Source organism: Hyperolius riggenbachi, chromosome 4, assembly GCF_040937935.1.
Source record: "Hyperolius riggenbachi isolate aHypRig1 chromosome 4, aHypRig1.pri, whole genome shotgun sequence".
Taxonomy (NCBI): domain Eukaryota; kingdom Metazoa; phylum Chordata; class Amphibia; order Anura; family Hyperoliidae; genus Hyperolius; species Hyperolius riggenbachi.
The window spans coordinates 204,296,269-204,309,350 of NC_090649.1; the positions used below are offsets into that span (position 1 = coordinate 204,296,269).

General features: G+C 43.3%; 1 protein-coding gene across 1 annotated transcript in view; it reads left to right on the forward strand.

Annotated features, from left to right (window-relative positions):
- The window catches only part of LOC137570632 (solute carrier family 12 member 9-like), a 366,074-nt gene that overhangs the window by 137,375 nt on the left and 215,617 nt on the right, over nucleotides 1–13,082 (forward strand). The window contains exon 6 of the mRNA XM_068279330.1: nucleotides 5,616–5,727. Within this exon, the coding sequence (XP_068135431.1) occupies nucleotides 5,616–5,727 (112 nt within the window). The remainder of the gene's footprint in view (nucleotides 1–5,615; nucleotides 5,728–13,082) is intronic.

The window sequence follows — 13,082 nt, forward strand, 5'->3', positions numbered from 1 at the left end:
TCACTCTCTTTCACTTATGACATTTAACCTGCTACTTACTCGTGTACAGAAACAAGCAAAACTTTGAGGTTATTTATAAGCAAAAAATGCATAGGTAAATCAGACATTTATTTATGCACTGTAAAAGTAGCATTTTGCTTCAACTGGAATGCCCAAACCGGTTTTAAACAGGAACTTTAACCAAGGTTTGAACTTCATTCCAATCAGTAGTTGATACCTTCTTTCCCACGAGAAACCTTTACTTTTTCTCGAATAGATTATCAGGGAGGTCTGTATGGCTGATATTGTGGTGAAACCCCTCCCACAGTGTGATGTCATGACCTTGGTCCTGACAGTTAGCTGTCTGACTTATTGCATAGTGGAAAATAACAGCTTTTTCCAACTGCCAAGCAAGCAACTTCTCCCTCTGTGCCAGGACAGCTCACACTTTTTTGACTCGCGAGCTACTTTGAAAATTCCCGAGCTCAAGAGATCTACCAATATTTAAAATAGCCAGGTATAGGTTCCCCTAATATAGGTAGCTAGGCATAGATGCTCCCCATATAGATAGCTGGGCATAGGTCCCCCCATATAGATAGCTAGGCATAGGTGCCCCCCATATAGATAGCTAGGCATAGGTGCCCCATAAAACTAGGCATAGGTGCCCCCATATAGCTAGGCACAGGTGCCCCCCATATAGATAGCTAGGAATAGGTGCCCCCCATATAGATAGCTAGGAACAGGTGCCCCCTATATATATATATGTATATATATATATATATATATATATATATATATATAGCTAGGCATTAGTGCTCCCCACATAGATAGCTAGGCATAGGTGCCCCCCCCCACATATAGATAGCCGGGTATAGGTGCCCCCACATAAAGATAGCTAGGCATACAAGCCTACAACGTGTATACAGGCAAAGCACTTCCTGTTTACAAGTCCTTACCCACCGCTCTCCTCTTCACTGCGGATCGCCGCTAATCAGATGTCTCAGTGCTGCAAGCCAGGCAGCGGGGATCTGGACAACATATTGAGGAGAGCTGCGGTCAAAGGGGGAGGGCTGGGAAGGAAGGAGGTGGGCAGGACGCGGCTCTCCCTTTGCCTCTCCCTATTGGCTGTGTGCTGCTCTGCATAGAGCAGCAGAGCAACACAATCAGACGGTACGCTGGCGCTGCATACTCAGCGTCTGGCGTACTATTTTAAAATGCTGATGCGATCTACCCTGCAGTCCTGCAGTCGATCGACGCATTGGGCAGCCCTGCTCTGTGCATAGAACTCTCAGTAACGAACATTCCATACAGATCACCTGGCAGAAGTAAAGATGTCACCACCAGTGATACATTTCAGAATGTAAATGAGGAAGAGAAAATATTTTACAATGGCCAAACACCGACTAAATGATCTATAAATTATTATTGTAAAAAAAATAATAATAATAATACATTTTATTCATTATGTTATTTTCCCTACAGTTCCTCTTTAAAGTAAACTTATGGTATGGTGTAGAGATAAAATAATAACACTCCTTGGTGTGGCCCTGTATCTGTTTGAATATTCTGGCCACTAGATGGCGCAATGAATATGTAATAATAATAATAATCCTAATATTTGTGTAGCGCTTTTCTACTGTTGGACTATCATTCAAGAGCTGCAGCCACTAAGTGTTAGAAAGTCTTGGCCAAGGACTTCTTACTGAATAGGTACTTACCCTAGCCAGGATTAAAACCCTGGTCTCCCATGTCAAAGGCAAAGCCCTTAACCACTACACTATCCAGTCACTGTACAGCCTGTCTTTCTGTTATAAATATTGGAGAGGAAGTCTGCACCGACATAAGGATATCAAGAAGAATGCTAGACTCCCTAAAGACCAATTCAAGGAAATGTTTTTATTTTGGTTTTGAGTAATAAGGGAAGAGCCTAGTATCCTTGGGTAGTTGTATTGTTGTCTGTGTCCCTATGAGAGACATTTTCCTTCTCTTTCTGTACCTGAGACCTCCATTGAAGTTTGTCACTTTAATATGAAAACTAATGGTCCAGAAAATGAGGAATCACATAAAATACTAGTTAGAAGTTTGAATTCTTCTTGGCTTCTTTATGGGAAATCCTGCGAGTAAGATTGATCACAAGACAACAATGAAATTCCAGAAAATCCCAGACCACACTATCCAAACTAAAAATTTTTTTTCTCTGCAGCCTTCATCATTTCCTTGCAGCATCTATGTTCTAAAATGGGGCACTAGCAAACTAAAAAGTTACTACAGTTAATGTAGATTATACTGTTATACTGTTACATTGAACATTTGAGAGTAGAAATGGTCCCATCACAGCAACTGCAAATGGTTAATTACACCCTTATGACCTTTTTCAGGCAGTACTGCAAATAGCCTGTTAATCAAATAGGACTGTCCTCTTTGATCACAGCATCCTGCTTGAAGCTTACATAGAATTCATCAGTGACGCAGGTTCCCTCTCGGTCTGCTGAACACTGAGATACATCTCTGAGCTCGTCCACAGATATATACCCCCCACCCCTCCAGTCCTCCGATGACCTCTTTCTGACTACCTGTTTATTTGTCACTGCCTGCACGCACTTGCCAGACTTCTCAAGAGCCACCCCCACTCTTTGGAACTCCCTCCCACCTCCCCCTCCTCAGACTCCCTCCTTCCTTCAACACCTTCAAGCAAACCCTCAAAATGTATGCCTTTAAAATGGCCTCCTACCCTGTCTCCTTTTTTGTTCAGTTGACTCCAACTCTTTGTGACCATATGTACTTTTGCATGCCAGTTGTCTCTGTCAGTCACTGCTTCTTTCAGCTGTTGCATAGGCATTCATAGCTTCACATACGCAGTCAAATACGTTTACCGCTCTACCGCACCTTAACTCAAGCACCTATTCTGCAGCCCTACCTAGTGTGTCACTCCTCCCTACCCTTTAGACTTTAGATTGTAAGCCTTTGGCTGTCCCCCCCCCCCCCCCCCCCTGTGTATCTTTTAATCATGGGACTTCACCAATGACACCCTTCCTATGGACTAACTTGAACTTAAATTGCTGGGTCTCTGTAAAATCACATGTTCATGTATCTTATACCCTGTTTGTGTATAACCTTGCTATGTTGTATAACCGTGTGCTACCTCTCTTGTTTACATTATATGAATCCCTATTTATTGTCCAGTGCTACCTAATATGTTGGTGCTTTATAAATACAATAAATAATAATAATGTAATTGGGGTCACAATGGGCAACAATACTGGAGTAGCTCAGTGAACCTGCTTTAAATAGCTGCAGCTTCCCTCAGGTATCCATGTGCTTTGACTAACACAGGGGAAAATTGCCACTTTACAAATGTTATAAATGTAAGCAATATAGATATGAAAACCTGTGCAAAAATTATTAATGTTGTTAAAAGGTTGTGTGGCCGGTATAGGCTGAATAGTCAAATTCAGTCTATAAAACAGTAGAATATAAAAACAATTGATATTACCTGCACTGCCACCGCTAGCTTTTAACTGCTATTCAGCTAATGATCACACAGCTCCGAACACCTACCCACATACTCTCACCCTCTTACTCTCACAAAGAATAACCTTTTCTAATCAATGTTACATTAATTATACAAATAATACTTGCCACGTTTGAAGATTGTAGCAGATGTAACGTCTAATCCATGGAAATATTGTATAGAGTAGGGGCAGGTTAAGTTAATATAGTAAAGTTTTGTTCAGTTTTTACTCCTTTTCATTCATAGCCAAAATGATCAATTTGTGTCAGTAATTAAGGAAAACCTCTCCCAATTCAGTAAATCCAGCCATTCTGAGATAGACAAGTAAAAGCATAAATGCAATCAGTGAACAGTACACAGTTATTATCTAGCTTGTCATGTTAGATTTTTTTCTGTTCATTTTAAGGTTTTATGTTCCTCTGTGTAAATGGCTTAAAGATATTAATAGGATCTCCAGACCTGAGCCTTTGATAACTGAAAAGTGGTGATACAGGTAGATACAAGATCTAAAGGTGGCAACTAGACATGAATATTTACCGTAATCTGACAGCTGTATTTTTGGGGGGAAATACAACTAGCAAAAACTGATTTGAGCATTGTACTATCTAATCAAGATGTCATATAATACACTGTTAGCCCCCAAATCTAGCGAGATTTGTGCAATTTTTCTATTTCAGTTTCTACTAATTCTGTTTCCTGTTTAGTGAAAAATGGCCAAAAAGCTAAATGCAATTCTAATATTGGTTGCCAACTTCTCTGTCTTTCATTGAGATTTTTAGTGAAAGGACGCCTGAAAAACTAAAAGAATTAAACAATATTAAAAGTAGTGTCTATGTGTTTGATCATACCTTCTTTCTGGAGCACTAGTATAGAAAGATTTGTACTCCTACCAAAGGGCATGCTTGTGCCCAATTCCCCACCCTTAATTGTCTCATCACCTAGCACTAGGAGGTGGTGGGCAACACCTGGAGAAAGAGGCTTGGTGGAGGACCTAGAAGTTTTCGTAGGATGAAGCATAAGGCATTTGGATGAGGGCCTTGCTATTATTTGTAGGGTAGGATTAAAGAGGATCCGTGATAAACTTTTACTCATTGCATAATTGTGTTCCTTTCATATAGTTTATAGGGCATTCCTCAAGCCAAATACTTTTTTTTTTTTTTAATAATTCCCTGTAAACTAAACAAGCCTCTCCCACAGCTTCTCCAGAGTGCCTTGGCACTCTAAGCCTTAGTAGCAAGGGCTTATGGGAGCTCAGTCCTGGCAGGAGGAGGTTACTAGCCAGAGATTTCAGAGGCAAAGGGGAGGAGGAGAGGGAAGTGAAGTTTTCACAGGCTGAGGGCTGGAGATGCAGATCAGCTTTGCCTGTGTGTAATGTGACAAACAGAACATGGCCGCTCTCATTGTATCACAGGAATAAATAATCATAAACTGTTGAAGCTGTTTGCTGCTAGATTTGCTGTGTAAACTGTCTAAACTTTAGATAAGATATCTAGACAAGTTACTTTTTAGAGTTAGTTTTTCATCTCGGATCCACTTTAAAGCGGACCTGAGCTCAGAACTTCCTCTCTGCTCTAAAAGATACACAACAGCATAATAACCTTTAAAGAAAAACATTTCTTTGTTACAGCTGATACAAATTCTGCAATAAATCTGCAGTTTGTCTACTTCCTGCTTTCATGGAAGCAGACATTGTTAACTCCCCGTGTTTACAAATTAGCTCTTCTGCTGTGGCAGAGGACATTCCTGAGTTGACACTGCTGAGAGATCAAATAACGGTGATGATTAGTCACAGATGAAGGGGAATTAGACAGGCTAAACTCTCTAAATACATACAGGGTGCATTGCACTATGTTTTCCTTCTGTCCTATGCAAGAGTTCAGGTCTACTTTAAATGGAAAATAACAATTGATGTGGTTAATGCAAGGCACGTCTCCTAAATGTAATCATAAATTTCAATACAGATTCATAGAAATTCAATTCTAAATTGTTGTGTATGTGTGTGACTAACATAATAAAAATGTCTCACTGAAGATACATGAGTGAAGTAAATAATAAATGTGTTTAAATGTAGGATTTGATGTTAAACAGCCTTTCTTTGCTGATTTAATTGCATTTGCTATTTCAGGAGACTTGAAGAACCCAAGTTACTCTATACCTCGGGGTACAATCACTGCAGTGATCTTCACTTATATCATCTACAACCTGTTGGCGTTGATGGTCAGCTGCACCTGTGACAGGTAGACACCTGTGTATATAGCGTAGTAATATTTACCGCATATCTATGGCAAAATAAATACTTACTGTAGTTATACATACATTTGTCCCTTACTAAATGCACTGTACATTTTTTTTGTATAGCAAACAAAAAAGGAATAGAGCACTCTCTGGCAAACATGGGGAAAATAGGGTGCTACGATCAGTCGTAGTATCACACAGTATGCACAGTGATAAAAATGATCAGCACAGCTTGTAACAAAAATGCTCTTTAACTGTTGTTCCATACAAACAGTTAAAATCAAGTGCAGCTACAGACCTCTACTTCAAGGGGTATCCCGTTTGTAAAAAATATACCCCATGAAACAGCGGTCTGCAGCTGCACTTGATTTTAACTGTATGCAACAATAACATAAATGAGCATTTTTGTTATAAGCTGTGCTGATCCTCTTTTCTACTGTACATGTTTTACTTCTTATATAGTTGTCGTACACAGTAGGTATTATAATCTTACTTCCTGAAAATACAATAGCAGGCACTAAATAAAATGTTTCACATTTTGTTGCTCATATAGAGGAGCCTAGATAACGGATACAACTCACAAACACACACACACACACACACACACACACACACACACACACACACACACACACACACACACACACACACACACACACACACACACACACACACACACACACACACACACACACACACACACACACACACACACACACACACACACACACTGGATATATTCTGCACCATCAGAGGTAGAGGACATGGAGCAGGAAGCATGTCAGGTTTTAGACTAGTACATTTGCTTATGGGGGATTCTCAAGCTATCTCAAGCTATCTTTTATCTTCAAAAAAACCACTCCCTGAAAAGCAATTGCACAGTCCATCTGCCAGAATAGCAGTACATGACAATTTAGGCGATCTGGCAGCTTTGAATAAGCCCTTGCTTGGAGTGCTTTTGAAAGTGGAAAAAAAAACTTGAGAATCTCTCAAGAGTAGTTGAACCATTCCAACTGGTGGTAAAAGGTTGTCAGATTAATGATATTTACGCTAAGTGACAGCTACAAGGTAAATAGGTCACTAACGGTGCAAATTGCTCTTGGACAAATGTACACCTTTTTTAAAGTGTACAGTTTTTTTCATAGTGATATTTTAATGCTGGCACTTCTTCCACAGAGTACTTTACACTAATCATATGACTGGTACTTCTTCTTTCTCAGAGAGGCTCACAATTCCCTTAACCTATCACAGGGCGAGTTTGGGGATGGGGCAGTTTTCCTGCTGATTTGTATTTTGGGGTGTAAGAAGAAAGTGGAGTAACCAAGATGATTTAAATATATGTTTGTAGTTTATATAAACTTTATATAAACTCTATACTTGTCAGGAATAACAGCCAAGACCCTAGAACCACAAGGCAAGGGTACTAGCCATACAGTCACAGTGCTAACCAGTAATACCGTATATATTTGGATACAAGTCGACCCTGTGTATAAGTCGACCCCCCAAATTTGACCCTCACAAGGTGGATTTTTTCAATTATTCAACCCAAATTTGACCCTCACAAGGTGGATTTTTTCAATTATTCAAGTATAAGTCTATATGTAATTATATGTAAGCCAGCCAGGTATGTGCCTCCAGTATAGGTAGCCAGTATTGTTAACCCCAGTATAGGCTAGGCAGGTAGGTGCATCCACTGTATGTAGCAAGGTATAGTTGCCCCCAGTATAGGTAGGTAGCCAGTGTAGTTGCCCCCAGCATAGGTAGGCAGCCAGGTATAGTTGTCCCCAGTATAGGAAGGTAGCCAGTATAGTTGCCCCTAGCATAGGTAGGTAGCCAGTATAGTTGCCCCTAGCATAGGTAGGTAGCCAGTATAGTTGCCCCTAGCATAGGTAGGTAGCCAGTATAGTTGCCCCTAGCATAGGTAGGTAGCCAGTATAGATGCCCCAGCATTGATAGGCAGCCAAGCATAGTTGGCCCCCAGTATAGGAAGGTAGCCAGTATAGTTGCCCTTGGCATACGTAAGTAGCCAGTATAGATGCCCCCGCTTTGATAGGCAGCCAGGTATAGTTGCCCCCAGTATAGGAAGGTAGCCAGTACAGTTGCCCCCATGTATAGGCTGCAGCGGTGGGGAGAGCGGGCATGGAGGCAAACATCTCATCTATCTTCCATCTACTTCCTCTCCCAGGCATCCCATGCGCTGATACAAGCGTCTCCTGTGATGACATCATCACAGGAGAGACGCTGGTATCAACACAAGGGGATGCGTGGTAGGTGGAAGATAGAGGCTGTGGTGCGATGTTTGCCTCCATGCTGCCCGCTCTCCCCGCCGCTGCAGCTGTCCGTTACCACATCCACCGCTGGGCGCAGTCTGCTCTCTTCTCCTCGCTTCTCCTCCACTCGCGCTGTAACTTCCGCTCCTGACGTCGTGTGACATCGGGAGCCGGACCATCTCTGAAGGGGGTAGACGCGAGTGAGGTAGAAGAGAGGAAGAGAGAGGACACTGCGCCCAGCGATGGATGGTGAGTATCCCCTCCACAAACACACACCCCACATCCATACCCCCCCACCCCACACAGTCTGTAAGTCGGAAAATTTAGCACTATGTGATTATAAGTCGACCCCCCCACTATTGTACTTTGGGTCAGTCCTAAATTTTGCGACTTATAGCCGAGTATATACGGTATATAATACTATTTATTTACGGAACATCTCCTTTTGTGTTCCTTATTTTTTATATTGTTTGCTACAAAGGCAATAGTACACCAGAAGTACACCTTAGCACTGGTGTGAAAATAATCCAAAATATAGAGGACAAGGCTGCACAGTGGGTGCTCATATCTCTAGTGCTAGAAGGTTTGTCACTAAGAAGCAGAATAGTCCGGATAGTTACTTATTTTGTATAAAGGAAATGGTGAGAGATGTACATGCACAGTGATTTATACATATAAATATGTTATTGCTGAGGAGACGCAGCAGTCGAGCTTTTTTATTGACAGGCAGATATAACATTTTACTGATGACAGGCAGATGCAGCTATATATCTGAGAGCTGCCACTTCTTATAAAGGGATCCTGGTGGAAGAACACACTCCCTCCCAGTAATCGGACGTATTTGTCAGTGTGTTGCTCGTGGGCAGGCGCATGGAACGGGCCTGGCAATTAAACCTTCAGCATCATTTAGCTCTTGACTTATCAGATGATTACATTAAATGGGATGATTTCTGTTTGGATAGCATCACTAGAGCTGAGATTAATGTCTCACACAACAGTTTGGAGAAATGCACCATGATGAATTTTAGCAGACCTGTTGACACAATCGTACTCTGTACTTGTCCATATTTAATTAAAGGCCAGTGTGCCACTTCTTTGTTGTATGCGCTGTGTCCTAGAGAAAAGCACTTTACAAATGTTATATTGTTGTTGTTGGAATTCATTAAAGAGCCTTTCATAAAGTGAAATTGTAATGATTGGTGTCAGCAACACAGAGTTTTATCTGATTATTGGTGATCTGCAGTATCACCAATAATACAGATGCTATACCTGATTATGTGGTGATCTGCAGAATCATCAATAATACTAGTATAGCGAGACACAGGACACCCAAGGTGATAAAGTGTTTGGTGCAACAGTAATAAAAAAGGTTATCTCCCGAGGAGCGGGAGATACAGACACTACTGCAGCCAAGGATTCCCTGAAGAGCAGGGAATCGGTCAATCGGACTGCACTGCAGCCAGTGGACCCCTGAGTGGCAGGTGGCCACTGACTGTGCTGAAGATGATCTCCTTATGTGGAGGAGATACAGATTGTACTGCAGCCGAGAATTCCCTGAGGAGCAGGGAACCTGGGATAGAACTGCAGCCAGTGGACACATGAGGAGCAGGGACCACTGGCTGGGCTGCAGGAGAGGGAACTGATGAAGAGAGAGCTGTAATCGGGCTGCAGCCAAGGACTCCCTGAGGGGCAGGGAATCAGACTGTGCTGCAGCCAAGGATTCCCTGATGGACTGGGAATCAGACTGTACTGCAGCCAGTGGACTCCTGTGGGGTAGAGACCACTGACTGAACTGCAAGATGGTCTTCCTTAGGAGCAGGTGGCCCTTGCAGCTAATGGACACCAGGAGAGCTAGTGTCACAGGTAGTACAGTAAGGCTGATCACCCAAGGAATGAGTGACAGCCAGAAGGGTCAGACAGGCCTAGTCGGCAACACACGGACAGACAAAGTACAGAGACGGAAAACTGATTCAGTATCCGGGTACAGGCAAGGTTGGCAACAGGTTATCAGATAGGCAAAGGTACCGAATCAGTAAGCAGGAGAGTGGTCAGGAAAGCCAGAGATCATAACAGGTAACAGTATATCTCTCAATCCTAGTCTTAGGTGTGAGGTCCTTGGTCTCAACACCTGGGAACTAGTCTAGTAGATAAACAGTAGCAATGTAGCAATCTCCTAGTCTTAGGTGTGAGGTCCTTGGTCTCAACACCTAGGAACTAGTCTAGTAGATGAACAGTAGCAATATAGCAATCTCCTAGTCTTAGGTGTGAGGTCCTTGGTCTCAACACCTGGGAACTAGTCTTGTAGATAAACAGTAGCAATGTAGCAATCTCCTAGTCCTAGGTGTGAGGTCCTTGGTCTCAACACCTGGGAACTAGTCTATTACATACACAATACAATAATACTTTAGAGGCTATCAATGGAATCTGACTAAGTGTGAATTCCCAGCTCCGGCTGGTTCTAACACACTGTAAGATCTGACTGAGGTCTGAGTGCTCACACGTGAGTATTCACAACGACAGACAACTTGCAACTGACAGGCAAGTCCTATATATACCCACAGCGCTCCACAGCGCCGCCCCAGTCACTCAGCCAATCCGGAGCCTAGCTGGGATCAGCTGATCGGCATGATCAGCTGACTCCCCTTCTGCTAGCATAAAGGTCCTGACACCTGGCGCGCGCGCGCGTAGCTCTCCATCTGTGTGCACTAGAAGGACCATGCGAACCAGCGATATGTTGCTGCGCGGCAGAAGCCGCCGGCTGGAACGCGGAGATAGCCGCCCTGCCGCTTGCCCATGTGGCGGCATCTCCGCTATTCATTACAGAAATCAAGTTAAAAAACGACAAGCAAGAAAACAAAGGGGCCACTTTAAGCCTGCTGTGACACATACCAGTTCAGTTGCTCTGTGTTTCTCTCATGGCCTGGGCTGCTGCACTGCTTCCGGGCTGTATGTGGCAGACCAGGTTAGGACCTTTGACAGAAGTATTTTCATGTGCAAAATTGTTAAAACTGGAATGAGCTTTAAAGTCCATGGGCCCTATGCAATTCCAGGTCATAAGAAACGTGCTCATATGCGGGTTTCTTATCACCTAACATTGCTCAGGAGTTACCAGCAAATTCAATTGTCAAATTGGCTTGGGTGATGCATTGGAGAGAAGAGCCTCACTCAAATGAGTAATTGTTCTAAGCGAGTCATTTGCCTGAGTATAACTAGTAGCTGCTGGGCAATGTGAGAGTGAGGTTTTGTACTATTGTAGCTGTATTTCAGCACCACAGTCCTACTTCGCTCCCAAGTTACATTGTCACCTCACCACCTCTATGCTGCTAGGCACCTCAGCCCTCTCCTGATATTTGTCACTCCCTGCCACTACAGTACTGTGCACACGACACTCCTCTGATGTCCAGCACACCTATACCAGGCTCCCCTAGCACTATCGCTTCTTGCCGCAGCAGCACTAACCATGACTGGACTTGCTCCCTGCCACTCTTCTCTGCCCTGTGAAATGGTAGACCTGGCAAAAAAAGCATCTTCAGACCTACCACTGGGGCTCCCCATGCGTTTGCTAAACTGGTCAATGGGAATCCTCTTCAGGTACAGTTCTCATTGGTTCAGACTGTTGATCAATGGGAAGCCCAAGCAGAAGATTTACATATTCTTTTGCCGAGGCTCTCTGCACTTTAATGGGGTGGAATCCCTACAGTGAGCGATGGTGCCGGTGGTCCTGACTGTGCTGTTGACTTAAAGGACAACTGAAGTGAGAGGGATGTGGAGAATGCCATATTTTATTTATTTTTTAAAAATAGACCTTTTCCACAGAAACCACTTCTTGTAATTAAGCAGACAGATACCCCCACACAACAATTAGGAAATGTTACCCCAAAACACTTAATACAGCAGTGTGTACACCAAACATCACAATTAGCAACATGCTTGTTAAAAAACATAATTAAATATAGTGTCCGCTCCAATCAACATATTTAGCAATCATCAAAGGTGTGCACCATCCAAAATTCAAGTTTCAAGTTTCTTTATTTATAGCTCTTGTAAAAAGACATGATTAAAAGCAATTCTGCATGATGATGACGCACAGGCGTTTCGATACTTCTTTCTCAAATCATTGCAGCATCTGACGTCAGATGCTGCAATGATTTGAGAAAGAAGTATCGAAACGCTAATAACGTAACTCGTGGTACTCGCTTCCGTAGGTTAGGATAACATGGCCTTGCACTGTCTGTGCATGACAGTATTTTCACAATTTTGTGTACCAGGTCCAAAGAGAGATGGGTTAAGACAAATATTTCTCCTTATCATTTTAACACACAAATGATCGCTACTTATAATGGAAGTGATGAAAAAAATCTTATAATGGCGGTGAAAAACAAATTCTTATAATGGAGGTGAAAAAAATAAATAACGTGATCATTCTTAAGATAAGTTTTCAGAATGAGCTCCTTTGTGTGAGAATGTGGAAAGCATACTTTAAGCCTCATCTACACGGGTGGATGAGGCGGCGATGTAGCTTATCAATCGAGCCGCCGATGCGGCTCGATTGATAAGATCCGACAGGTCGGATCTTGCTACCGCCGATTCCCTGCTCGTTCCCCGCGAGGGGACAATGGCAGGGAGTCGAACGGAAGATAAGCGGCGCCGGCGGGGACGAGCGGGGAATCGAATCCGGCACACGCGCGGTGAGCGGGGCCGCGGAAGAGGCGATCTGGCGGCTAATCGAGCCGCCGAATCGCCTCCACATCTCCCCGTGCAGACGGGGCTTAAAGGACAACTGAAGTGAGAAGACTATGGAGGCTGCCATATTTTTTTTTTTCTTTTTAAACAATACCAGTTGCCTGGCTGTCCTGCTGATCTATCTAGCTGCAGTAGTCAGAAAAAATCATACAGCTAAATAATCTTGCAGATCTGACATTAACCAGCTGGGCGGTTAATGACCGCCGGAGGCTGCCGCTCAGGCCCTGCTGGGCCGATTTTCATGAAATAAAGAGCAGCACACGCAGCCGGCACTTTGCCAGCCGCGTGTGCTGCCCGATCGCCGCCGCTCTGCGGCGATCCGCCGCGAGCAGCGGCGAAAGAGG